The 24,129-nt window shown below is 45.0% G+C and overlaps 3 protein-coding genes across 14 annotated transcripts in view; 1 reads left to right on the top strand and 2 right to left on the bottom strand.

The window, feature by feature from the left end:
* Positions 1-16,471, top strand: part of Mef2 (Myocyte enhancer factor 2) — a 45,363-nt gene extending 28,892 nt beyond the window's left edge. The window contains exons 1-11 of one of the 11 annotated variants that reach the window (NM_057672.5): positions 352-1,067; positions 3,098-3,480; positions 7,964-8,357; positions 9,245-9,448; positions 10,220-10,538; positions 10,905-11,003; positions 11,119-11,255; positions 11,326-11,498; positions 11,614-12,029; positions 12,436-12,510; positions 13,076-13,849. In NM_057672.5, the coding sequence (NP_477020.1) occupies positions 8,304-8,357; positions 9,245-9,448; positions 10,220-10,538; positions 10,905-11,003; positions 11,119-11,255; positions 11,326-11,498; positions 11,614-12,029; positions 12,436-12,510; positions 13,076-13,221 (1,623 nt within the window). In that variant the 5' untranslated portion in view covers positions 352-1,067; positions 3,098-3,480; positions 7,964-8,303 and the 3' untranslated portion in view covers positions 13,222-13,849. Of the gene's footprint in view, positions 1-351; positions 1,068-3,097; positions 3,481-7,963; positions 8,358-9,244; positions 9,449-10,219; positions 10,539-10,904; positions 11,004-11,118; positions 11,256-11,325; positions 11,499-11,613; positions 12,030-12,435; positions 12,511-13,054 lie in introns of those variants that run through there. The other 10 variants (NM_001382027.1, NM_057670.5, NM_057671.5 and 7 more) reach the window with 10 other exon arrangements.
* A 7-nt stretch (positions 16,472-16,478) lies between these two features.
* On the bottom strand, positions 16,479-19,074 carry Etf-QO (Electron transfer flavoprotein-ubiquinone oxidoreductase). Of its 2 annotated transcripts, NM_001259302.1 has the most exons (6): positions 19,053-19,074; positions 18,685-18,995; positions 18,347-18,573; positions 17,719-18,290; positions 17,204-17,653; positions 16,479-17,139 (listed from the first exon to the last, which is right to left on the bottom strand). In NM_001259302.1, exons 2-6 carry the CDS (start codon positions 18,710-18,712, stop codon positions 16,602-16,604), a joined length of 1,815 nt encoding a protein of 604 aa, NP_001246231.1. In that variant the 5' UTR covers positions 18,713-18,995; positions 19,053-19,074; the 3' UTR covers positions 16,479-16,601. The 2 variants fall into 2 exon arrangements, with proteins under 2 accessions (NP_001246231.1, NP_610536.1); NM_136692.1 differs by having other exon boundaries at positions 18,685-19,074.
* Positions 19,075-19,509: 435 nt separating this feature from the next.
* Positions 19,510-23,673, bottom strand: FMRFa (FMRFamide). The gene is made up of 2 exons (NM_078945.4): positions 23,566-23,673; positions 19,510-20,828 (listed from the first exon to the last, which is right to left on the bottom strand). The coding sequence occupies exon 2, from the start codon at positions 20,826-20,828 to the stop codon at positions 19,785-19,787; it is 1,044 nt and encodes a 347-aa protein (NP_523669.2). The 5' UTR covers positions 23,566-23,673; the 3' UTR covers positions 19,510-19,784.
* Between the last annotated feature and the right edge of the window lie 456 nt (positions 23,674-24,129).

The raw sequence follows: 24,129 nt of genomic DNA, 5'->3' as shown, positions 1-24,129 counted from the left end.
ACCCCCCGCCACCTCTCGCTCACTCTTGCTTTCGTTGTGAGTAGGAACTCAAAGTCAGCGGCTGCGCACTCTCTCCGTCTCTCCCGCTCTCCGATTGCCCGGCAATGTATGTGTGCGATATTCTGTTACACAAAAAGGCAAAAACAAAAGGCACCGTTAGAAGGTGTGCGCGTGTGAGTGAGTTCACCACGAAACGAAAATCCTCACCGCCAGCCTACGTATACGTGTTCGTTGCTGGCTGTGCGTGTGTGTGTTAGTGTGCGACTGCGAGAGAGCCTGGCGCAGTGCAGCTGTGTGCGGGCGTATCTGTGTGTGCGTACTTGGCGTTACGACGTCAACGACGGCATATCCGTCAGTACGTTTGTACGCGTCCGCAGCGCCGCTTCTTCAGTTTTTCGGTTTTCGGGATTTCGAGATTTTGAGATTTCGATTCGATTCGATTTCGGCAGATCAGTTTGCGATCCGTTTGCGAGTTCGATATTTTCATTCCGAGCCAACGATCCAACGATCCGATTCCGCTAGCGATTCACAACAGATAGAGATCCTATATCGAACGCCGCGAGAAATTATGCTGGCCCGCTGCTCTCGCACTACGCGCAATAATTTATTTTTACTCCATATAAACAAATTCAACGTCTATTTCCAAAAATAAATGGCAACAATAATAAAAATAACAACAGCCGTCGGACAATTATAAGTTTTTATTTTTAACTTTTATTTGCGCCAACCGCGGCCGCGACATCCCCGCCCCCGCCTGCCCGGACTTTGTTTATATTTACAAAAAGCTAAAGCACACGACAAACACAACAGCAAACATATCACTGACTGCATTTCGCCCCGATGTTTATCGAACGAGCGGCGTAAACAAAGCCAGAATTCAAACAATAATTCAATTTGCATCTCAATTGCAAAGATTTTCGTGTGTGTGCTCGGAAACATTTGTGCAAACACCTCGCCAGCGACCTGACATCCCCAGAAAAGTTCAAAACTCGTCGGTTTCTATTGAGTAGTGTATTTTTGAGAACATTTTTTCGAGAAAACGGAAGCTCAGCTAAAAAGCGATTCATGTAAGTTTATCTACTGCAATGAGGAATGTTTTTGGTTTGAAAACTAGTTTTTAAAACCAAAGTACCTTTGCGAAATGGGTAGAAAGATTTTCATTCTTGTATTAAGAATAATTTTTCCTGTTTGTGATAACCATTTGACTTATATTTATGAGCGTCATAAAATCCAATTGAATGCCTCATTACATTATAAGTGATTTTCGGTTAGTCATACTTTTGAGACACATTGTTAAATTAATTATAAATTATGAATTATAAAACCTAATTTTGGTTATCATATCCACCTTTGCTCATTGAGCTATTATTCCGCCCAAAGGCTTAGTAATTATTTACAGATCATCGATGGGCTGTAAACCCCTCCTTTCATATGCCGATAGGGCAATTTGATTATATATAATTTACAATTACAAAAACACTGGCAGCCGGCATGTCGGGAACCAAATAAGCAAGTTACCCATGCACACTGACGTCATCGCTGAGCCAAACGTTGGGATTCCGAAGAAAAAAAAAAGAGATATCGGCCGGGTTTTCGAATTGTGCCTCGCTGTCTTGATTCCAGTTCAAACAGTTCCCTTTCAATTGATATCATTCGATGTTTCAATTTCTTTTCTTGCGATTTAATGCTGAGAGTAGCTGCCATACACTCGGACGGGCGAACACGCACACACAAATACTATATACGTTCCACTGATAAGCGATTTTCGTATCAATATTGAGGGCCCGCGAGAACCGTACTCCTCCGGCGAAGTTCAAATCCATTTCCCTGCTATCAAGTTCTTTTGCATGTAGTTTTTATGGCCGACCGACCGACCAACCGACTAACTGACTGATTGACTGGCTGGCTGGCTGGCTGGCTGATTGGCGAATTTGCTGATAATTGTCTGCACTTTGTTTCAGCCAGCAGCAAATGCACAGAGAATTATATTTTCTCTTATCTCGCCTCAGGCAGCTGGACATGCGTGCAATGCACTTTGACACCTACGCAGGATCATAAGGGGGGTCGCGTGGGAAGGGAGTAGGGGAATTTCGTTTCGATCCAGGGAGCAGTGGGTTCAAATAACAAACAAAGCCATTCGAAGGCGATAATCACCGCAGATTTGCCGTGGACTTAGCCACGGCGATCGCCGATAAACGATTACGGTCATTCGGCATTGCAGAGCCTAGATAACGGGACCCCACCTCCGATCACGTTCACGTTCGGACCATCATCACGACCATCATTAACCTCCGAGATCTTTAACACTATTTGGTGTAGTCACGTTTGGGTCGCGTTTGTATTTTAAGTGTTCCATCAATAGAGAAATTATAATATTATTTATTTATTTTCTTTTTTGTATTTTAAGTGTTCCATCAATAGAGAAATTATAATATTATTTATTTATTTTCTTTATTATTTCATTATTATTTATCTCATTCTATAACAATTTAGTTATTTCCAATACCTAAAGCTTCATAAGTTAAGCGAAAAAATAAATGTTTTAACTGTTTTTTTTTTTTGGATGCCTTTCAATTAGTTTTGAAATTCAAAAATGACACACGATTCTGAAAAACTGCAAGTAAAATAAAGAATACAATCCATGAAGGAAAACCCACAAACGACATCTTATCAGGTCAAAATAATTTGTTGGCAAATTTTCAACGAAAAATAGTTGAGTTACGTTTGTTGTTGGCGTTTTCGGTGCTTGATAAAAAATTCGAAATCAAAATTTGTTTTATTTGCTCGTGTTTTTTTTTTTTTGCGGCCACTATCTGCCATCGAGAGCGAGAGTCTTTCTTATCACACGTGCGCATGTGAAGGTGCCCACGCTCACTGACAAGCCAAATGAAGCACAATCTGGTCGATGTGTTGGTGTAGTTATTAAAAAAATAAATGTTCCTTTGCCATTTGCCGTGTTTGCGGCTCTCGAGTGTCTGTGATAATTATGGTTATTGCCGCCGCGCTCCCCCACATATATTGTATATAAAAATAAAAATAATAATAATTATTATTATTATAACGATTTCTTTCTGTTTGCGCCTGTGTTTTGGTTTAGCTCCCTCCCCCACACTCCGCCCGCTTTTGCGGCTGTGTAGGTGCTGGCGATAAGATAGAAGTGCTCTAGGTGTACTTCTAGGTGACTCGGGGCCCGAGAACTCAAATTTGTTCGACTACCTTAACATGAGACGCGTGTTTCGGGGCGAAAAACAAAAACCTTGGATTCTTTTGCTTTTGCTGGCATTTCTGCAATCGAAATTGTTGATAAACGCGGTGCAGGAAGAGAGCCAGATATCGCGGAGCCAATGCGATTGCTTGCAAAAATATTGGAAATCGAAGTTTGCCGATATTTCACTTGCTTCAAACAGGCACATTTTATCTCAAAAGCATTTATCATTTGCCTTTAGCATTTACCACGAGCGTCGTATTCACAAAGTGTGTGTAAGTTGTGGATAATATTTTATAATATATAAATAATATACTAAAAATAGATGTAAATGTTAATAAGATATGAGGTAGTTTGAATTGAAATGTAGATTTTATGACAAGTTCATTTTAGTTTCTCAACTCGTCAGTTTTTAAAATCTATTCTTCAAACGCAATCCTATCCTCATCTCTTCGTCCCCAATTGGTATTGATGGCTATCCCCAGCATCTTTGCTCGTAATTTACAGTTCTAAACTCAACTTCCGACCGCCCCCGAAGACTACAAAAAAAAGTTCCGCCTCATTGGCAGTACGCAATGAGTCGTTTTCATCGCGTCTTAAAACGCGCGCGCGTGTCTTTAATTAAGTCAAGATTTATAACCGGGGTCCCAGGAATGCGTTAACTGCGGCACATTAACAACAATAACAAAAGTCGGGGACATTGACGGATCTGATCTGGTTGATGAAAAGTGAAAGTGAGCTGCGACCAAGGAAGTCAAGACAGGCCGAAAAGAGCAGAGCTAGTGAATTAAGAAAAATTAACAAATATATATCTAGAACACTCACTGGTCAGGCCAACGTGCGTATAAACCCACGGAATGGTTATTATTTGAAATTGAGGTGATAAATTCGGAGTTTTTTAAACTTGAAATTTGGCCGGTCAGCAGCCATAAAAACGGAATTTATGAAAGGTCTCTCGTTCGCGATCTCTGTCGCTCTAATTGAGGCTGAAAGCTCCAGACGGTGAGAGATTGCATTCAGATCGGCTCATCTCATTGCGATCGCAACTGGTTTTTGAATCGGTACGGGGTTCATTCCTCCAAAATACGGAAAAGTTTAACATTTGCATAAATTTGGCCGCAACAAATGCTAATTGAGCGCAATCAAGGCGAGCAACAAGTTTTCGCCTTTTAATGCCTGCTCATCGGAGAAAAAGCCGCAGAGCGTGATTCACTAAATCAAATCGATAATGTCCCCGCCTTTGTTGGTCCAAACAATTAGGGAAAGCGCAAAAGTTGCTAAGCAGAAGGCTTCCCACCCAGTCCGGTCCAACAGAGAAATTGAGAGAAACTGCAAATCAGAGGAGCTGGGCAAAACACCCACGTTCTTGAGATTTGTTCTTGGCCATTTGCCTAATGATGCCGTCGCAGTCTTTGGGCCAATTAAATGGTGAAGCTGGCAAACGTGTGGCGGCAGTTTGCTTCGTTTTAATTGCCCGGCCACAAGACAAATGTCTTGACACACATCCACCAATGGAACAGACTCGGCACATCCTTCCTACCTTCCTGCCTTCCTTTCTTCCTTCATTCCATTCGTCCTGCTGGCATCCTGCTCAAGTGCCGCCTTTGCCGTTGACCCAGTGAAATGCAGCAACCGCAAATGGTAGATTGTTGCAATGAAAACCGTGTTAAGTTCTTTTGTCCCCGGGCCACGGATGATTCCGCACATCCTTTGTTTTCTCGCCACATTCCGTTGCGGTGATTAGTCTACGTAGGTCTCTTCGCCCATTTCTCTTAACTTTTTAGCCGCAATTAGTCAAATATTTCTGCTGCCATTCTCGATTGTTTTCGCAGAGGCCCACACCTGCACCACTTGAAGTGCCGCTTGACTAAACAAACACCAGTGTATGCCCATTACTATACTATGTATTCCCCGCGAACGACGTGACCAATTGATTTATAAAGAGTTTTCGGAAACTTGAAATTCTTGCCAGATTAGATACTAGTTGAGTTGTTCGTGCTACCGGCCGCACAAAATGCAGATCTCCGATAAAACGATCAGTACGATTAGTATGATTGATGATTGAGTGGGAAGCGAACTCTACTTGCATTTGTCTATTAGCTATTAGACGTTACCTACTGCATGAGCTAAACATATGCGCTGAAAAAACTCCCTAATGTCTTAGATACTTTGATTAAAGATAGCAGCTCACCGAAAAACTCCTAATGCCACCATAATCGCGAATTGCTTTTTACTCACATTGAAGTAATGAATATAAATATAATTTGCTTTCAATATCTATAAATATTCTGTCTGTTTAAACAACCTCGCCTCAACTGCAAACGGCTGACATTTAAAAACACCCCACGTTTGTCTGCTTTTCAGCAGTAGCCAAAGCAGCGGGAGTTTAATTCAATTGCAGACGCTGATAAGTATGCTACAAAACAGGACAAATTCGTAATTTGAGCACTTGATATCCTGCTGCTGACTGCCACATGTCCTTGTGTGTGCCTCCACCCCATTTTCCGCCCTTTTGCCCTTACGATTGTTGCAATGACTCTCGGAGTCACAGACACACTCGGTGGCATGTGGCAATTGGCAAATTGACTCACTTGCGGTGTGATAAGTTCGCAGCTCTTAATTATTCATCTCTTGGATTGACGCACTTGCTGCACAAGTTGGACCTCTGCTACTTATCGGCAAACTAAGCATCCGTTTGCGGTGGCTCCCGCTGGAGAGGAACACACAAAGCCACTCAAGAAGTGACTAAAACATGAGTTATTGCCGGGGGCGTTCAATCGCAAGCCTATTCCGAGATAATCCCCTGAACGGCAGTCACAAAACGGTGAGTGGCACGTCCTAAGCGGATTAGGTGTCCTTTAATTAAGGCCGAAGTGCTTATCCCGAACGCAAACAGCAGCAAACAAGGACCGCAATTTGTCGTGCTGGATAGAATTTTCGAAAATCTAATATTGATTACTAAATGGATAATTATTGATTGTTTGCGGGGGGATAGGGGTATGATGACATATGGGATGCCACTGCGTATACTTAATACCCTATAACCTTTACTTCCATTTGGAGCAACACTTGTCCGTGGTCATGCCATTAAATCTGTGAAAGAAAGTCATCGAGCGACTTTATTCACTCCGTGTTGTCTCCGACTTGGGTTGCTATCGAATCAAATGGTAGCGTCATCAATATCATTATCGATTCATTTCTTATGCCCGCTGACTGCTTCCATTTCGTTTCTTTTCCATATCAATAATGAATGTTCAAGTCACCGAATACAAAACTCACGCATAATCATGGCGGGTCGCCCCAATAAAAGAAAGGCAAATGGGAAAATGTATCGAATTTGTTGAGTGTGTCCTCGCTCCTGCAAGAGTGTGGGTGTGTGTTGGTGTAAGTATGAGTGTGTTTGCTGGCTGTCACACATATTCGTCAAGGCTAAGACCCCACTCACCCGCCCCGCAACATCCTGTCACAACCCATTTCGCCCGTTCACCCACAATGCCACCACCCTCTTTCCGCTGGCTCAGCTGAAAGCTGAAGCATATTGCGTAGGTCGCTGCGTGAGTCGGCGAAAGTGAGCGGGGAATGCGAATTGGAAGGGAAAAGGAATGGAACGGCAAGGAAAGGAAAGGAAAGGAAAGAAAAGCGTTGCCAAGGCACTTGTTGTTTTTGTCCCAGGTCCTGGCCAGAGGACAAACGACTGGCAAAGACGGGAAGGGAAGACCAAAACGGAGGCAAGTGAAATTTATCCGCCTCGATTTCCTTTTTCCGAGCCACGGAGAATAAAACATGCTTTCTTGTGGAAATATTCTACTTCACTGGGGGACATCGTATACAAATTCCATATATATTCCATTCCATATTCCATATACATATATAATTGGAATGCTGTGTTGCGCAAATTATAGTTAGCTAAAGTTTTCTTCTGAAATAATGAAGTTAAATTAACCTCTGAAGCGCATTGAATGCCATTTCATCAGCTCCAAAATCAAACATTTATATAAATAGATATTAAAGTCTTGTGCTTATTTGTGGTACCTGTGGCACCAACAATTTCTTTCCGATTGTGTATCCCCGTTTATCTGAGTGATTGAATGGCCCGACTCAAAGGAGCAGTTAGGGGTCCTGCGTGTGTTTTTGCTGGCTCGCGTTTGCCAGCCACGTGCCGATGCCGTAGAGGGAAAATGCTGGAAAGCTGGGCGGAAAGTGCGGAAAGATATGGAGACCCAGCTTCCGCCGGTGCTCTTGAGTTTTCTCGTTGCCCCAGGCAAGCGGAATAACGGGATCTAGAGTGCCGCTTCCGTTTCCGCTTTAAAACAGTTTGCGAGTAAACTTGTTGGCACATCTCTATCGATTAGGTGCGTGTGTGGTGAGCACTGGCAGAGGACATCAAAGGGATAGATCTAGGGTCCAGGGCCTTCGGCGGAGGGACAGCGCGAATTTAATCATGCGTGGGGTCAGTCGCCATCAATTAAGTGAAGCCTAGCTCATGAAATAGGTCATCGTGGGCGATATGTAGTACATATGCGAACACAAGTTGCTCTTCATCTTCATTAGCGGTGCATTGAACTTTCAGCGCCAGTGGAGCGACAATGGAGCAAGTTGACCGCAAATCCTTCCCCGTCCATCTGGAAAACCCTTTTGAAGTCGCCAGCTATGTGGGTTAAATGGTCAGCCATGGATTAACTACTCCCGCACTCACACTCCAATTTGTTTAGCCAGCCAATCACTTATCGTTTCTCTCCTCCTAATCTCTCGTTTCAGTTACCTGGGGACAATTTATACGGAAACACAATTATATAAAATTATATACACAACTATATACAAGTAGAACTTGCCGTTTTAACAAGCCGTCCACTTATAAAACAAACAGAAGGGATTATATATAGACAACCTATATAAATATGCCCCACGTCTGCCACGCCAGGAAGAGCCACAGCAATTCGCAGGGCAGCAACTAACGGAGTTTCCCCGCCAGCTGCCGGAAATCCAGTAGCAAATCCAGCAAACCAGCGACCCAGTCAGCAGGAATCAGCCAGCCGAGCCGAGCACAAGGACACCACCATCTCCGTTTCCATCGCAGGAGGATAGGAAATCTGTTGCCATGGGCCGCAAAAAAATTCAAATATCACGCATCACCGATGAACGCAATCGGCAGGTGAGTGTCACAATGTGTTTGCCAATCCGTAGCTATAATAATACAAATTCGCTGAATATCTCTTGTTTGCCATCCTCGAAACAGGCAAATTTGCCATGGCGATGAAACTTAATTAAGACGGGTGAATCGATTCATGGCTATTAAATTGAAATCAATTCTGAGTCGAGATAGCGTTTCATCATTAAAATGTAACAATGGGTATTCAGCGAATTAGTTTTAATATCTTATTAACGCGTATGATAGTGTAAATGTGATTAATTATTACATTTATAAAGAATTATATTAAGGAACAACTGAGTAGAAACTGCAATGCATCCGAATATTGACCAAAATCTTCGGATGCATAGCAGTTGACCAAAATCTTCGGATGCATAGCAGTTGCTACTCAGTTGTTCCTTAATATAATTCTTTATAAATTCCACAAAACTATCAAAATTTAAAGGCAGACGTTTAAAAGTAGTTTTGCCTCTTTAGCACGGATATAATTTTCCTTTGCCGTACCCATTTTTTAACTGCCAAGCGTGTGCCGTGTCATCGCAAGGTTTTCCCACCGACTTTTCGTTCCTTTCTGGCTGAGGCTACGTCTTGGCCAAGCCATAAACGCGTCATCGTCGAGCAGTGAAAAACAAAAACAAAAAAAAAAAACAGAACAAGGAACAGTAACAACTTGTTTATGGTGCTGCCCCTTTGGCCTTGACTCGGCCATAATCGATTCATTACCAACTAGGCAGCTAGGAAACGAGCAAGGGCCTGGGCCACTTTCCCACTTGGCCGGGCCACTTTGACTAAGGCCATGCCTCTAATTACATTTTCGAACCGCATAAATATTTGAGCATGAGCAGTAATTGAACGCACTTCCGTTTCCGGTTCTCTTCCCGCCCGCACAGGTGACCTTCAACAAGCGCAAGTTCGGCGTGATGAAGAAGGCCTACGAGCTGTCCGTGCTCTGCGACTGCGAGATCGCCCTGATCATCTTCTCGTCGAGCAACAAGCTGTACCAGTACGCCAGCACCGACATGGATCGCGTCCTGCTCAAGTACACCGAGTACAACGAGCCCCACGAGTCCCTCACCAACAAGAACATCATCGAGGTAAGTTGCAGGGTGGAAAATTGGGTGGGAAGTTGGAGGAAAACGGCTCGAAAGGGAGCGCTATTATGCAAATTCAAGTGAACCGTGAAAAGCACAGCAGAACAGCAGCAGCAGGGAGCTGGAAATGCAAGGGGAACGAACATACATGAACTGTTGCCAAGACCTACAAGTACCCTCTAATTCTGTTTAAAAAAAAGTTATTAGGAATTAGGAGCACTGAAACTAGAATGAAACATAAAAGTAATAACGCTGTAAGTAGATATAAATTATAAAAAGGATATATATGCAATCCAGTATAGCTTAGAAAACTATAAAAAAAGGAACGAATCTACAACGAATCTCCTTAAAATATAAAGTCTCTTGCTAAATTCATACATCCGGGAGTGCTGCAAACCTTTAAACAAGGCGACCCGTATCGCCTTTAGCCCGGATTAAGCCAATATCTTAGGGCGACAGAAACATTTGTCGGTGGGAGAGTTGAGACAAATCCGGCGGAGGAGATGGTGAAATGTCGCCAAAGTACTTTGCATTTCTAATGCGGCGTTGTCGTCTCGGTTTCGCCGTTTCGTCGATGTTGCTGTCCGCGCGTAAATGGTTTTGTAATGTTAATGCTGCAGGGGAGCGGAGGTGGGAGCAGGACAAGATTTGCATTTACATAATTTAGCACAACAAAGCGTTAAGTGGTGGGCCGAGAGAGGAGAGCCTCGGGCAATTATCACGTCACTCGTTGGACTGCGCTTTCAAATTTGCCCGTTCATTTTCGCATTGCAGAAGGAGAACAAGAACGGCGTGATGTCGCCGGACTCGCCCGAAGCCGAAACGGACTACACACTCACTCCGCGAACGGAGGCCAAGTACAACAAGATCGACGAGGAGTTCCAGAACATGATGCAGCGCAACCAGATGGCCATCGGCGGTGCGGGTGCCCCTCGCCAGCTTCCAAACAGCAGCTACACGCTGCCCGTTTCTGTTCCGGTGCCGGGATCTTACGGCGACAACCTGCTGCAGGCCAGTCCACAGATGTCCCACACCAACATCAGCCCCCGTCCATCGAGTTCGGAGACGGATTCAGGTGGGATGTCCCTGATAAGTTAGTACAGTGTCTCGCGCCGGCTGCACACACATTTCTATCTATCTATCGTTGGTTCTGTTTTATGTTTTTTTCTGGATTTGTTGCCTTAGTTTCTTTCTCTCTGATTTGATTTGAACTGAACTGACCTGATTGCATGCTTGCTCGAAACTCTAACTAACTCTAACTCTTTAACCGTGCTTTTGTTTTTTTTTCTGATATTTAATTTCTGATTTCCCTAACCCACTCACCGCCATCTAACCAAGTTGCGTGCGAAGTTCTGTATACCATATACACGGAGATATATATATATATATATGTTTAGCGATTGCAATCCGGTCTAAACATGTGTTTTTGCATACTCTTATCTTTTCTTTGGCTCATCAGTTTATCCATCGGGTTCCATGCTGGAGATGTCGAACGGCTATCCGCATTCACACTCGCCGCTTGTGGGATCACCGAGTCCGGGTCCCAGTCCTGGCATAGGTGGGCATAAACATTACATCTTCTCCTTTCCCCATCTAACCCACATCACCTAACTTACTCCATCGTCGTCTCAATCTGTGGTAATGGTTCCCAACTAACCGAAATCTCCTTGCAGCCCACCATTTGTCCATTAAGCAGCAGTCGCCGGGCAGCCAGAACGGACGAGCTTCCAATCTAAGGGTCGTCATACCGCCCACAATTGCCCCCATACCGCCCAATATGTCAGCGCCGGATGATGTGGGATATGCAGATGTGAGTGCCCCACACATATAGTTTGCATTATTTGTTTTATACTTATCGTTGTTTAATCCCATGCCCTTAGCAACGACAGAGCCAGACATCGCTTAACACGCCAGTGGTCACGCTGCAGACGCCGATTCCCGCCCTCACGAGCTATTCCTTTGGGGCGCAGGACTTCTCCTCCTCCGGCGTAATGAACAGCGCGGATATCATGAGCCTCAACACCTGGCATCAGGGCCTGGTGCCGCACTCTAGGTGAGCATTCCTAAACTGGAATTGCACAGTTTCGCCGCTGCATCACATACAGTTACACCGCTATTTTACTTTTGATTGGTTGTTAATAATATTGTTGAATTTCTCTGTTTCCCAGTCTCTCGCACCTGGCTGTCTCGAATAGCACGCCGCCGCCCGCCACCTCCCCCGTCTCCATAAAGGTCAAGGCTGAGCCGCAGTCGCCGCCGAGAGATCTTTCCGCCAGCGGTCATCAGCAGAATAGCAATGGTTCCACGGGCAGCGGCGGATCCAGCAGCAGCACCAGTAGCAACGCCAGCGGAGGAGCAGGAGGCGGTGGAGCCGTCAGCGCAGCCAATGTCATCACGCACTTGAACAACGTCAGTGTCCTGGCGGGAGGTCCTTCGGGGCAGGGAGGAGGAGGCGGAGGCGGCGGCAGCAACGGAAATGTCGAACAGGCCACCAATCTTAGCGTACTGAGCCACGCGCAGCAACATCACCTGGGCATGCCCAACTCGCGTCCCTCGTCCACGGGCCACATCACACCCACTCCAGGTATGCATTTGATTCTCGCACCTTTATGCTCTACTTTCCTTTGTTCTTTGACTTCTCCCTCGTGCTTGAAGGATTTCCGCTTGCGAAAATTGCTGCCGTTTGTCTACTAATTTTTCTAGAGTCGCAAATTTATAAAATATAAAATGTTAATCTTTATAGCGGCATGATTTTAGTGCTTAACGCTCTTTCTTTATCTCTCTGTTAACGTTTAATTTCCTGTGCCCAACGGGCGTATACTTAACTCACGATTACGTATACGCAGCGTTGTCCGTCGAGGCACTTTGATTTTCGTTTTCACTCACTTGCAACCTGCCGTTCTAATATTGTTACTATATAATACGATTGTCTTTTTTTGCATTAACCCACAACGACAACGACAACAACTACAATGTGTGATAATATTTAGGGCACGATAAGTATGAAGGATATCCGTACCGCGCGCTAATGGGACATAATCCTAGATGGAATTTGAATTTTGCCGGTAAATTGGCCACAACCGAAATACATCAAATACATTCAGACACACACACACACACACACATACATACACATATATAAGCATAAAAACACCTATATATACGCATACATACAAAACTATAGACCACTTCTTGTAAATGCAAAAAGATCTCGTTTTTAGGAAAAGTCGGGCACTTGAAAAAAAAAACTTTAGTTTGATTTCGTCTTAGTTTCGGGAGCCTTTAAGATTGTAAAATCCAACAGAAATTTGGTTTGCCTGCCTTTCGTTTTGATTTCTTTCCACTAACTAACCACACAACCAAGCGATTTCCTGCTAACCAGAAACACCACCTGCAGTTTTAGAAGTCCCTTTGAAATATAAATCTAAATCTAACGAGCCATAAGAGACTTCTGAAACTGCAGGACTCATAATCACAGACACAAGCCCACAATGGTCAGATGCTGAATGTCCGAGTGTCTGGCCACGCCCTGCCTGCCCTGAATGCCCGTCCGCCTGCCTTTGTCATACACATGCGACCATGGATCAAATCAAACTAATAGCTTAACAGACTTCATTATCCTTAATGCAGGTGCGCCGAGCAGCGACCAGGATGTGCGTCTGGCAGCCGTCGCCGTGCAGCAGCAACAGCAGCAGCCACATCAGCAACAGCAACTAGGCGACTACGATGCCCCCAACCACAAACGGCCGAGAATATCGGGCGGATGGGGCACATAGCCGGCACGAGCTGCTGGTAGCAGCCACTACAAGCCACATCACAACAACAACACCGGCTGCAGCAGCATCAACGGCAGCAACACCAGCTGCAGCACCAACAACACCATCACCAGCAGCAGCAACAGTAGCAGCAGCAGCAACAAGAAGCCGGCGGAGTGCGACGACCTGGTCATGATGCCGCCACCGCCTCGTAAGGACATAGGTCGCAGCTCCTACAGCCTCCTGCAGTCCGGCTACGACTGCTATGGCCAGCAACTGGCGGTGGCCTACGGAGCGCAGCAGCATCCGTAGCCCCCGCGTCCTCCGTTTCCGGACCAGTGCAATAGTTGAGAGAGGAAACAGGAGGCAGTTTTGTTTTGTTTTCGGATTAAGCGAACAGTGACAGTGTCATATCTATAGTTATTGTAACTTAAATGAATTACGATTACAGACCTACGGTAATAGTTATAATTTTAAATTATATACGCAGAGCTGGCGGGGCTGCCGCCGCATCCTGCCGAGAAATTTGAGCATGTTAGAGTGTTGAGCTGATTTAGTTTAGTTACAATTACAAATACAGTTACGAGTACGGTTAAAGTTAATGTTAAATCTAATCTTAGGAATGAAATCATGCAGACAAACAAAAAGCAAAAAACAAAAAACAAAACGGACGCGATTGATGGAAGAGCTCTTTATGCTGTACATATTTGATTTTAGTGTCATAAGTTTTAAACTTAGTTCGTAGGTAACTACGAGATACGTAAACCATGCAAGTCATACGATGAAACGATTGAGAAACTCTAAGCAAAACACAGACCCTCATGCAGATGTACTCAGTGTTCTATCATAATTTGTAATTCTGTGCAATTTATTGTCAATTTTTAGTTGTCTTTTATCTATCTATGCACACGCTCTACTGAGATTCTGGAGTTCATCATGGAACCAAAAACGTTTTTTGATGGTTGGCCTAATTGATTTGAGCCGAGATCACAGCCTTGTGCAAGCAAGGCATACACACTTATGGTTTAATTTAGTTCCGATTTAAGCGATTATTTAATAGACACTTTTCTCTTCATCTCTTAAGCGAAACGAAGTCATAATTTGTAATTTAAATTTAAAGTGGATTTCTATTCAATTTGAAGTGTTTCAAATTCTTGTGCCTAAGTTTTGTATTTTTTACATTTAAATGCAGTTTGTAAAACAACAACAATCGCAACAGCAACAACAACTCAACAAAATATAATTTAAATAAAATTATTCGAAGCAATTTTTCGTTGTCGTTGACAGTTTTATTTGATTAGTCCATATCTTTATTTGCTCTCTGTACATTTCACATTTCACTCGGCCATATATTTAAACAGGCCATATTAAACAGTGGGCGTGTCTGCGCCTGTGTCAATGTCAATTGCCCATTTCGAAATTGCCAATATTTGGCTAAGGGGTAAACGCGCCCGCCAATATTTGCACTGGCCACATGACCTGTTGCACTTTATACAGCAGCGCGAAAAGGCGCAAACAAAAACAAAAAAGAGTAAAATATTTTATGTATATTTGTATTTGTATTTGTATTCGATATAGGGCTGCATCAGCTGTGCATATTTGAATAGAGAACGTGAAAATGCAGGTGCATGCAGGTGCAGCCGGCGGCAAGCATTAACAATAAGCAAACACACACTCTACAGGTTTCCCCATTGAACAAGCTTTACAACACCTACATATTTAAGCAGATTGTACAGATTCGAGCAGATCGAACGGATCGCTGCGAAATTATTATCAGCACGTGAACGATATTTTCTAGCCATATACGATATATACAATACATACACTAAGCGAGTTGCCGCGGTTCCCCAAACCGAAGCGCACTTTTAGGATGAGGTAGAGGAGTTACCCTGGTTGATCCACAGTCCATTCTATCGCAAATGTTTTCCAGTAACTCCAAGACCGGCTAAAGATGGCCTGCTCTTTGTTGGTTATATTATATATATATAAATGTATATGATGTACATAAGTATTATATGTGAATATCTGTGGGCATACTTGTTGCACCACTGAATGTTGTAACCTGAACCCCATGTTGACCCCCAATGGTTTTCATATGATTTGCAAAACCTTTCGGATTCTCCCATATCTATCATTTTCATTAGGACCTCGTTCTGTTTATGTACATAGATCCTGCTAAACAACTTCACTGTGTAGTGTTGCCTTAAAAACAGTGCCTCTTTTTGATGAACAAACAGATACATGAAGATATAACTGAATGTTGTACCAATGTTGATTGCAAATGATAATGATAACGAACAACTTGATGGTGAAAAATTTCAATACAGGTGTTAATTGTGCTATTTAAGTAAGCGTAGATAAATCTGGTAACTGATATTAACCTAAATCAATCCTAGTGAAATCCCGAGAGAGATAACCTCCACTGAGCAGCACGTAATGTACAAAGGGGCGTTTCGATTGGCATTGCATGAGGAAGGCTTACCCAGAAAGAAACCCATATATGTAGTCTAGTTAAATAAAAGATGGAGTATATATATTGCTAGGAGTTTATATTTGAATATATTCGATCGACGCACTGTACAGTTGACTGTCTAAAGGACGTCCTACGGTCACAGGGACCACTCACAGCACGGAAGTAATCCAAAGGTCGGGATCTGCACACAGATCGTCCAGAGTGTAAATTCGTATTCGCTGTACCTTTAGGATATAACCTAGAAAAAATTATGTTACACCTACGCACTGTTGTAATGAATGAAATTTATGTGGCACTACCCACAAGCAACATCTAATAGTTATTCAAAGACTTGTGCTTGAACTCACTTAGAGAATATTGAGGGATCCAGTCCCGCGGCATATATGTATGTACAATATGTTCAGCTAAACTCTAGATAGGTCCGGGAGTGATATGCGGATAGGCACCAGGATTAGGGAGCATTTCAGAGAGAGGGTCACCTACATAAGTGTATCCATCGATGTGTCTGTTCTAATAACCATATACAACTAAATCGTAACTCTAAGCTAATGACATGCAACCGTTTTGGTGAAAAACAAGATAGTACATTATACATAAATGCATATATATGTGAAACTATATAATGAGAAACATGTTTTATCCGTGCACTGAATATGAAAGGTTTTCGAAATTGACAAATTGATTGTGGATTCAATATTTACCTATTAAGTTGGTGTTTTAAACAGAAAAACAAAAAAACGAGAACAAAACCGAACAAATGACAGTAGAACATTTTAAATAAAACCTTTTTGGCAACTGACTGTCTGACTTTTTCTTACAATTTTATTGCAACTTTAGGCTTAATTCCGAATCATAAGTTCAAATTCTCAACTTTAAAAACTAATGAAATGCAATTGCGGTACACGGATTGGCTGCGATAGTTATCCTTTCACATGCCGTTGTAGGCGGGACCGCCACCTCCCTCGGGCACCACCCAGTTGATGTTCTGCTTGGGGTCCTTGATATCACAGGTCTTGCAGTGGATGCAGTTCTGGGCGTTAATTTGCAGCTTCATGTTGCCGCCCTCCTCGTTGGGCACGTACTCGTAAACGCCAGCGGGGCAGAATCTCTGCTCGGGTCCCTCGTACAGCGCCAAATTATGGTCCACGGGGATGCGGTCGTCCTTGAGGGTCAGATGGGCGGGCTGGTCGCCCTCGTGGTTTGTGCCCGTCAGTGCTACCGAAGACAGCAGATCGAAGGAGATCTTGCCATCGGGCTTGGGGTAAACAATGGGCGGGCAGGAGCTAGCTGGCTTCAAGGACTCGTGATCCTGGGGACCGTGTTTTAGGGTCCATGGTTCCCGACCGCCCATGAAAATGGAGAAGCCACTGAGCACAAGACCACCGTACAGTCCCAATGGATTGTGGAAAGAAGGGTGCACATTTCGCACACTGTACAGATCCTTCCATACAAAGGAGTCCTTGATTCTACGAAAGAGCATTTCGGTTATCAAATGTTGGTTCTATTCTAGCTACAAGACTATAAACTTACTTCTCCGCATAGCCTGTGGGTTCCACACCAGCCGTCGATTGTGCATCCGCATTGATGGCTTCAAAGGCACTCTCCGCCGCCAGCATGCCGCTCTTCATCGCGTAATGGGAGCCCTTAATGCGAGGGACATTCAAAAAGCCAGCACTGCAGCCCACAAGGCAACCTCCCGGAAAGGACAGCTTCTGCGGCAGACTTTGGAAGCCACCCTCATTGATTGCTCGTGCTCCATAGGCAATTCGAGTGGCGCCCTCGAAGACGTCTCGCACCTTGGGATGCGTCTTGAAACGCTGGAACTCCTGGAAGGGACTGAGCCAGGGGTTCTTGTAGTTCAAGCCCACCACAAAGCCCACTGCAATGGTGGGTGTGGGCTCGTTCAAATGGTACAAGAAGGAGCCGCCATATGTGAAGCGGTCCAAAGGCCAGCCAATGGTATGCTCCACCAAACCAGGTCTGAAGAGGGAGAAATGTTTATGTGGTTAAACATGTTATTTAGGTAATCTGGTTTAGTCACTCACTGATGCTTCTCGGGGGCAATCTCCCAGACCTCTTTCAGACCGATTCCATAGGCCTGTGGTTCGCTGCCCTCGTTAAGTCCGAACTTCTGCATAATCTGCTTGGTCAGGTGACCCCGGCAGCCTTCGGCAAAGATGGTAGTCTTGGCGTGCAACTCCATGCCACGTGCAAAGGTGTCCTTGGGAGCTCCGCTCTTGGCAATGCCCACATCGTTGGTGGCAATGCCCTTGACACTGCCATCCTCGTGGAAGAGCACCTCGGAGGCAGCACAGCCGGGATAGATCTCCACGCCCAGAGCCTCCGCCTGATCTCCAAGCCACTTGACCAAGTGGCCCAAGCGAACTACGTAGTTGCCATGGTTGTCCATGGGCCAGCCCTTAAAGACCGGAATGGAGATGCGGCCGGATCCGGTGAGGAAGGAGAAAGTATCCTTGGTCACGGGTGTGTTTAGAGGAGCTCCCTGCTCTTGCCAGTCCGGGATAAGCTCGTTCAGCGAGATTGGATCTATGACGGCGCCGGAGAGAATATGTCCGCCAACTTCGGCGGCCTTTTCCACTACGCAGACGCGGATTTCCTACAAGCAAGCGGGTGCTCAGAATACTTCCGATGGCCATAATGAGACTAGCTTACCTGATCCTTTTCCGCCGCCAGTTGCTTCGCCCTAATAGCCGCCGACATTCCAGCAGGTCCTCCACCGACGATGACCAGGTCCACCTCCTCAACACAACGCTCCATATCCACTTCCGTCCAGCGCTCATCCTTCTCGCGGGGATTCAGCGTATAGTGGGTGGTTATCCTGGGATATTTGGCCACATCGGAGATGCTGCGAGCCAGAGCGGGGCTGAAGAGTCTCCGAACTGGGTGGGAGATAAGATCATTGTATAATCAGGCGATTTTATGGGTTTCTGGGTCTATCGGCATCTTTGCGGTTATGTAATGCCTGAAATTTGGGTTCTGGGAACACTTACCTCTGTGCATTTTCATGAGTGCCGACATTTTTCGCTCCTTTTCCTGATAATAGCGGTTTAACAGTGGGAATAGTTCTAGAGTTGCAGAAGTTCACTGTAAACTGTTCCTATTTACGTATGTGTGTATGATGTTGTGTTTATTCCAATCCAAAACACAACACAAACAACGAGATCGGTGCAACAAGTTGGACTTTAGACCCGTCCACCAGATGACGTAGCTCCGTCCAAAGTTCGTTGGCAGTATTTACTGTTCGCCTATGTGTATTCAGCACTAGAGATTACCAACTTGGAATCGAAATAAACTAATCAAACTGAAAAATAAAGCTGTTTGGTTTCTATTCTTAAGCCAGCGGTTTCTTAATGCTTACAGCTGGGCGATAAGAATGAGTGGTACTAAAAATGACCACTCTCCACGGACTCGACCCATCTTGATAAACTGGTATACAAAAGAGATTCTAGCGATGTCACAAACCGGACCAGAGTTGTCAAGCATTTGAGAGTGGTTATCATTCGAACATGAAAACAGTTTTCAATTCATTTCTAACTTTCCTTGTATAGAAAAGGAGTATATATTAAATCATCAATACATAAAATATTAGATGCATATTAGATTAAATTTGATAATGGTAAAATCCTAATTCATATTAAATAATATAACTAAATGATAGATGAAGAAATATAGTAAACGGTAGACATATTTTGATACTGGTTACAAGAGTATCCAATGTACTTATGGTTGTAGAACTCCAGATTCTGACCAGTGGAGAAACTAATAATGGCTATACAATATGTACCTCGACCGAAATGAAATAAGACTATTCGAGTGCGCTATAATTTACAGTAAAGCAATCTTTATTTAAAATGTTGCCACAGGATTTTATTCACGCCAATTTCAATTTCTTCAATATTACACTAGATATATTTATAGATAAGAACTTCAAAGCACGGTGAATTTTTAATCCAGCCCATTCATTAAAAATTCATAGTTCAGGCATAAGTCAGGAGTTCGTGTGAGGAGTGGGTTATATACGTATATCAATTTAGATCCTTGCGTACATTTGTCCATATCTATTTACAAGGAGGCGTCCCGCAGGACTACCTCACTGGCCGAAGAACTGGTCCTGTTCCACACTCCCATCCTGCGTGGTGGTCGCCTGTGCGCCGTTCTTCACCTGCTGATCCTGCAGCTCCTGTTTCTTGAACAGCTCCGTCATGGCCTTGTCCACTGGACTGCGTTCGCCTGGGTTGCCTTGATTGGACTTGACTGGCTTGGACTCGGGAGCCGCCGGCTTCAAGCTCTTACCGAATCGAATGAAGTTTGAGTCCATCTTCCCGGAGCGCACAAAATCCTGCGGAGCGGAACGCCCGAAGCGCATGAAGTTGTCCGGGCGACCGAATCGCATGAAATCCTGTTTGGGACTGCGAAGCTCCTCGTGGGGACTGCGTCCGAAGCGCATGAAATTGTCGGAGCGTCCGAACCTCATGAAGTCCTCCGCCGGAGTGCGTCCGAACCTCATGAAATCCTCAGCCGGAGTGCGTCCAAACCTCATGAAATCCTGCTTGGGATCTCGACCGAATCTCATGAAATCCTGCTTGGGATCCCGACCGAATCTCATGAAGTCCTGCTTTGGATCCCTGCCAAACCTCATGAAGTCCTGTTTCGGATCCCGACCAAACCGCATGAAGTCCTGCTTGGGATCTCTGCCATACCGATCCATAGCTGCTCGCTTGGCCATGCCCTCCAGTTCATCGGATTCAGCATAGCTGCCCTCCGGTGGCAGCTGCTCCGCCTGCCTCTTGCCGAAGTGCATGAAGTTGTCCTGCACGGACCTTCGCTTGGCCTCCAGCTCGGGATCGTACTTGTAGCGCGGTTTCCGGCCGTGTTTCTGGAAGTGCAGCACCACGGCGTTCTTCGAGTAGTCGATGCCAATCACAGAGATGGGGTGCCGGAACTCCAGCTCCGCCCTCTCGGTCTGATCGTTGCCGAGCAGTGCATCTACCAGGTCATTGTCCTGCGGTGGACTCACCTCGGAGTCAGCGTCCTGCAACGAGTTGCCCGCATAGTTGGGCGTATCGATGATCTCGCTGTGGATGGCCGACTGCATCTGGTACAGGGCCAGCAGGAACATCAAGGCAATGCCCATCTGCAAGGATAAGAATGGAGTGACGGCAGGATAATTATGAGGCGGCGGCATCTCGCGTTATCTATTGCAACTTTTAATCACATTAAGACCGTTCGTTTTACTTAGGGTAACAGTAGCCACCGGCAGCCAGGACGCGCAGACAAAGTGTCCTGCTAATTAACCATCATGATATTTATGGCCAGATCTGTTGGGCCGGCGCGTTAAAAGTTAACCAGCCGCATTAAAACCACAACAATGGCATGCCACGACAATGGGCCCTCACACCCACTTAGCCACCCACTTAGCCACCACCACTCATCCACCCACATCGGCATATAACCAGGTTTACAGGCATTAACACTTGTTCGGAAAGCCCGGCGAAGTGGGCGATGAGAGGAAGTGCCAGGGGAGCAGGGCGGTTGATGTATGGTGTCCGGACGAGGACGACGACGCCAGCACCATTAGAGATGCAAATGATTATGGCTTTTGGATATGGTGACGGCTCAGCCTGCGAGGCCTGCTCAAGGCAAGCTGATCCACTGAGTGCCGTGTCAGCGCATTGTGAACGTGGCATCTGCAACAGGTTGCAGCTACCAGGTAGCAGGACCTAGCGGCACTCATGAGTGTTCAAAATTGAATAGCCAGGTCCATTGGGGATGGTACAAAGGTGCGCTGCTGTACTTCACTTTCTTCTCTCTGATGTGACTGAAAACACATAAAACATTGGGGTCACCAAACCCTTTTCGCCTGCTAATATTTCTATCTTGGCTAAGATTGCTAATGCTGCACGTCTGCTTGATGGTATTCAATCAACTGATGACACACAACTAAAACATTAGTCATTAAATTTTAGTTACCACTTTAAAATCTGGGCGTCAACTTTCTGCAAGCCCTGTTAACGTGGGGATATGGCTAACAAATCTTCATGCTAAATGCCACTCTTTCGCTTCTCAACTCATAGATAATAATCGTTATTATCTGCCATCTTTATGTGGCTATATTTACTTTCTTTCGTTTTCAAAAATATTGAAATGTGTTTTGCAATGGCTGCAACAATGTTGCAGGAAGTGGAAAATCAGGGGTTTTCCCAACCGCCAGCCAGTGGTCAATTAGCACTTCTGTGCCGTCGATGTTTGAGTGCTCCGTTTGGATAAATTAAAAACTTGCCCAGACAACTCACAACAAAAACTTGACCTCCAAGTCGCCGTCTGATGAGCAAACTTCGCAACCACGAGCATTAACATACTTTCGGCGGTACTCGCTTAATTCGATGTCGGGGCGGCAATCAGAGCCGCATTCAGGCAATCGAGTGTTCAAGAGTGCGAAGACGATGGCCCAGACAAACCGTCTAAAGATTTGCATACGCACTTCTCAGCTGAGATTTTAATGGGCAACAGAGTGTTGCAGTGGCAATTGCACTTACAGTTGCATGTGCATTTGCAGCCAGCGATTGCAACAGGCGAGGGAAACTCAAGGGTCCCATAACATAAAAGAGGAAACTAGTCAAGCGTCGTTTAATTTATGGGCTCCAACTGGATATGTTGCAAGACACACTGCCGCGGCCAAAATATGACAGACAGCCTCTCCAGAGGCAAGGAGTCAGCGAATTTGAAGTGGGTAGACAACAATTGCCAAATGTCTGATTGATTTGCGATGCCGAAATGTGCATTTAAAATTCATAAATGTGACGCGCTGCCGCCTTATTTGTTTTGGGCGTAAGGCTAAAAGTCGAGGGAACCAGGAATGGGAGGTATCAATAACAAACTCGTTAATTCGCTTAGCCAGCCCGCCCAGGAATGATGGCAAATGGAAGATGGCAAGATGGTGGTAGATGGCAAATGGTAGATGGAAGATGAAACCCGGGATTCGGGGCAGGCCTAAACTGATTTGCATGGCATATGCGATACGTTTGATATCTTTGAAGTAGCTGCCCTGGCAACACCTCCAGCCGCCCGCCCGCACTACGCATCCTGGATTTGCAGGATTCATGCATGCGGAGCACATTAACCGTGGCGGGGCATTTAAATATCATTTGTCAGGCTGGAGCTGCACGTGTGGGACACCTCGGGAGACAAATGATGGGCCCGCGGGGCATTTCACTTGTCCACTGTCGGCGATAAATCAAAAATTGCACACGCTTCGCTTTACTGTTCTTGGGTTCTTGAGGTCCGGCTGTTAACACCACCATTTCCGCATTTTCCAGCGCAGGTGCGAATGCAAATGGAAATCTAGCCTCGTCCTGGGACCCAAAAGTGCACTCATAAATATTTCAATTTGCCTTCATTAACCGAAATGGCTGTTGCCATTCCCAGTGTCTGCTGGATACGAGGAAAACTATTTCCTTGTTGTTGGTTTTTCGCTCGCTCCAACTAAGTTTCCATGTGGGACGGACAGTCGAAAAGTTGACAAAACCGAATTAGTTGGCGTTAGTTTGGCAAACACTTTTGGGCCAATTAAAAATTACCCGGATTTGGGAATTATAGCATGTTATTTGACGCTTTTACGAGGCAAACTTATTAATGTACACGAAACGCAAAATGTCAAACCTCATATCCTTATATCCAACTCTATGTATTTATTCGAATAATATCATAGTAACTATTCTTTTGTGGCATAGTTGCCAATAGGCGAAAGTTACCAAGTGATTTTAGCTTTTTCATTTAAAGCAATTGCCACTAATTGGCTATTGGCTTTTCCAAAGAATAACTCGACTGCTTAAGGCTCAGCACTGTTTTCACACTTTTCGCATGGCACTCACCTCTGAAACCTGTCCCCTTACTAGGAAACTAGAGTGAATTCGAAGGTCTGGGGATCCTTTTGGGCCGCACACACACTTGTTGCCCGCTCGAAGGTGGAACAGTTCTGTGAGGATGTTTGGCGAAACATCCTGTTTTATATGCGTTGCGTCCTTTGTGCTGGCGCCCAAGGAGGCTGATGTTGAGGTGCCTCTGCGAGTGGACGCGCGCAACAAGTGCTGCGGCAACATGTTGCCAGAGGACATTCAATGGAACTGATTTTCGCTGCAGTTTTTTCTGCCTTCCGAGCGCGCTAGTCACCACCACAGATTAGCAGGTGTATTCGGGGCTGAAAAAAAAACCTTGACAATGTCGGCAAATGGTCGCTGGTCAGCCGCTGATATGTTTGTTTTGCTTGTCAGCGGTTGTCAGCGGGACAAAAGGCCAAAACACAGACCGCATTCATGCTGACTTATTAGCCAAGAAGCACGAGGGGCAGCAACAATGACGTAGCAACATTTCGACGCCAGTTAGGTGGCCACTCGAGCACCAAATTGTATGCAAATCGCCCACAATTGTTATGTTAC

The sequence above is a fragment of the Drosophila melanogaster genome, chromosome 2R (assembly GCF_000001215.4).
Source record: "Drosophila melanogaster chromosome 2R".
In the NCBI taxonomy this organism is placed as follows: Eukaryota; Metazoa; Arthropoda; class Insecta; order Diptera; family Drosophilidae; genus Drosophila; species Drosophila melanogaster.
This window is presented reverse-complemented; position numbering and strand designations above follow the sequence as displayed.

Coding starts and splice junctions, on each gene's coding strand:
- Etf-QO (NM_136692.1), bottom strand. CDS start 18,712: ATGTCGGCACTCATGAAAATGCACAGAG. Junction 18,291..18,346: donor TGGCGGCGGAAAAGGATCAG/GTAAGCTAGTCT, acceptor GCTTGCTTGTAG/GAAATCCGCGTCTGCGTAGT. Junction 17,654..17,718: donor ATTGCCCCCGAGAAGCATCA/GTGAGTGACTAA, acceptor CTCCCTCTTCAG/ACCTGGTTTGGTGGAGCATA.
- FMRFa (NM_078945.4), bottom strand. CDS start 20,828: ATGGGCATTGCCTTGATGTTCCTGCTGGCCCTGTACCAGATGCAGTCG.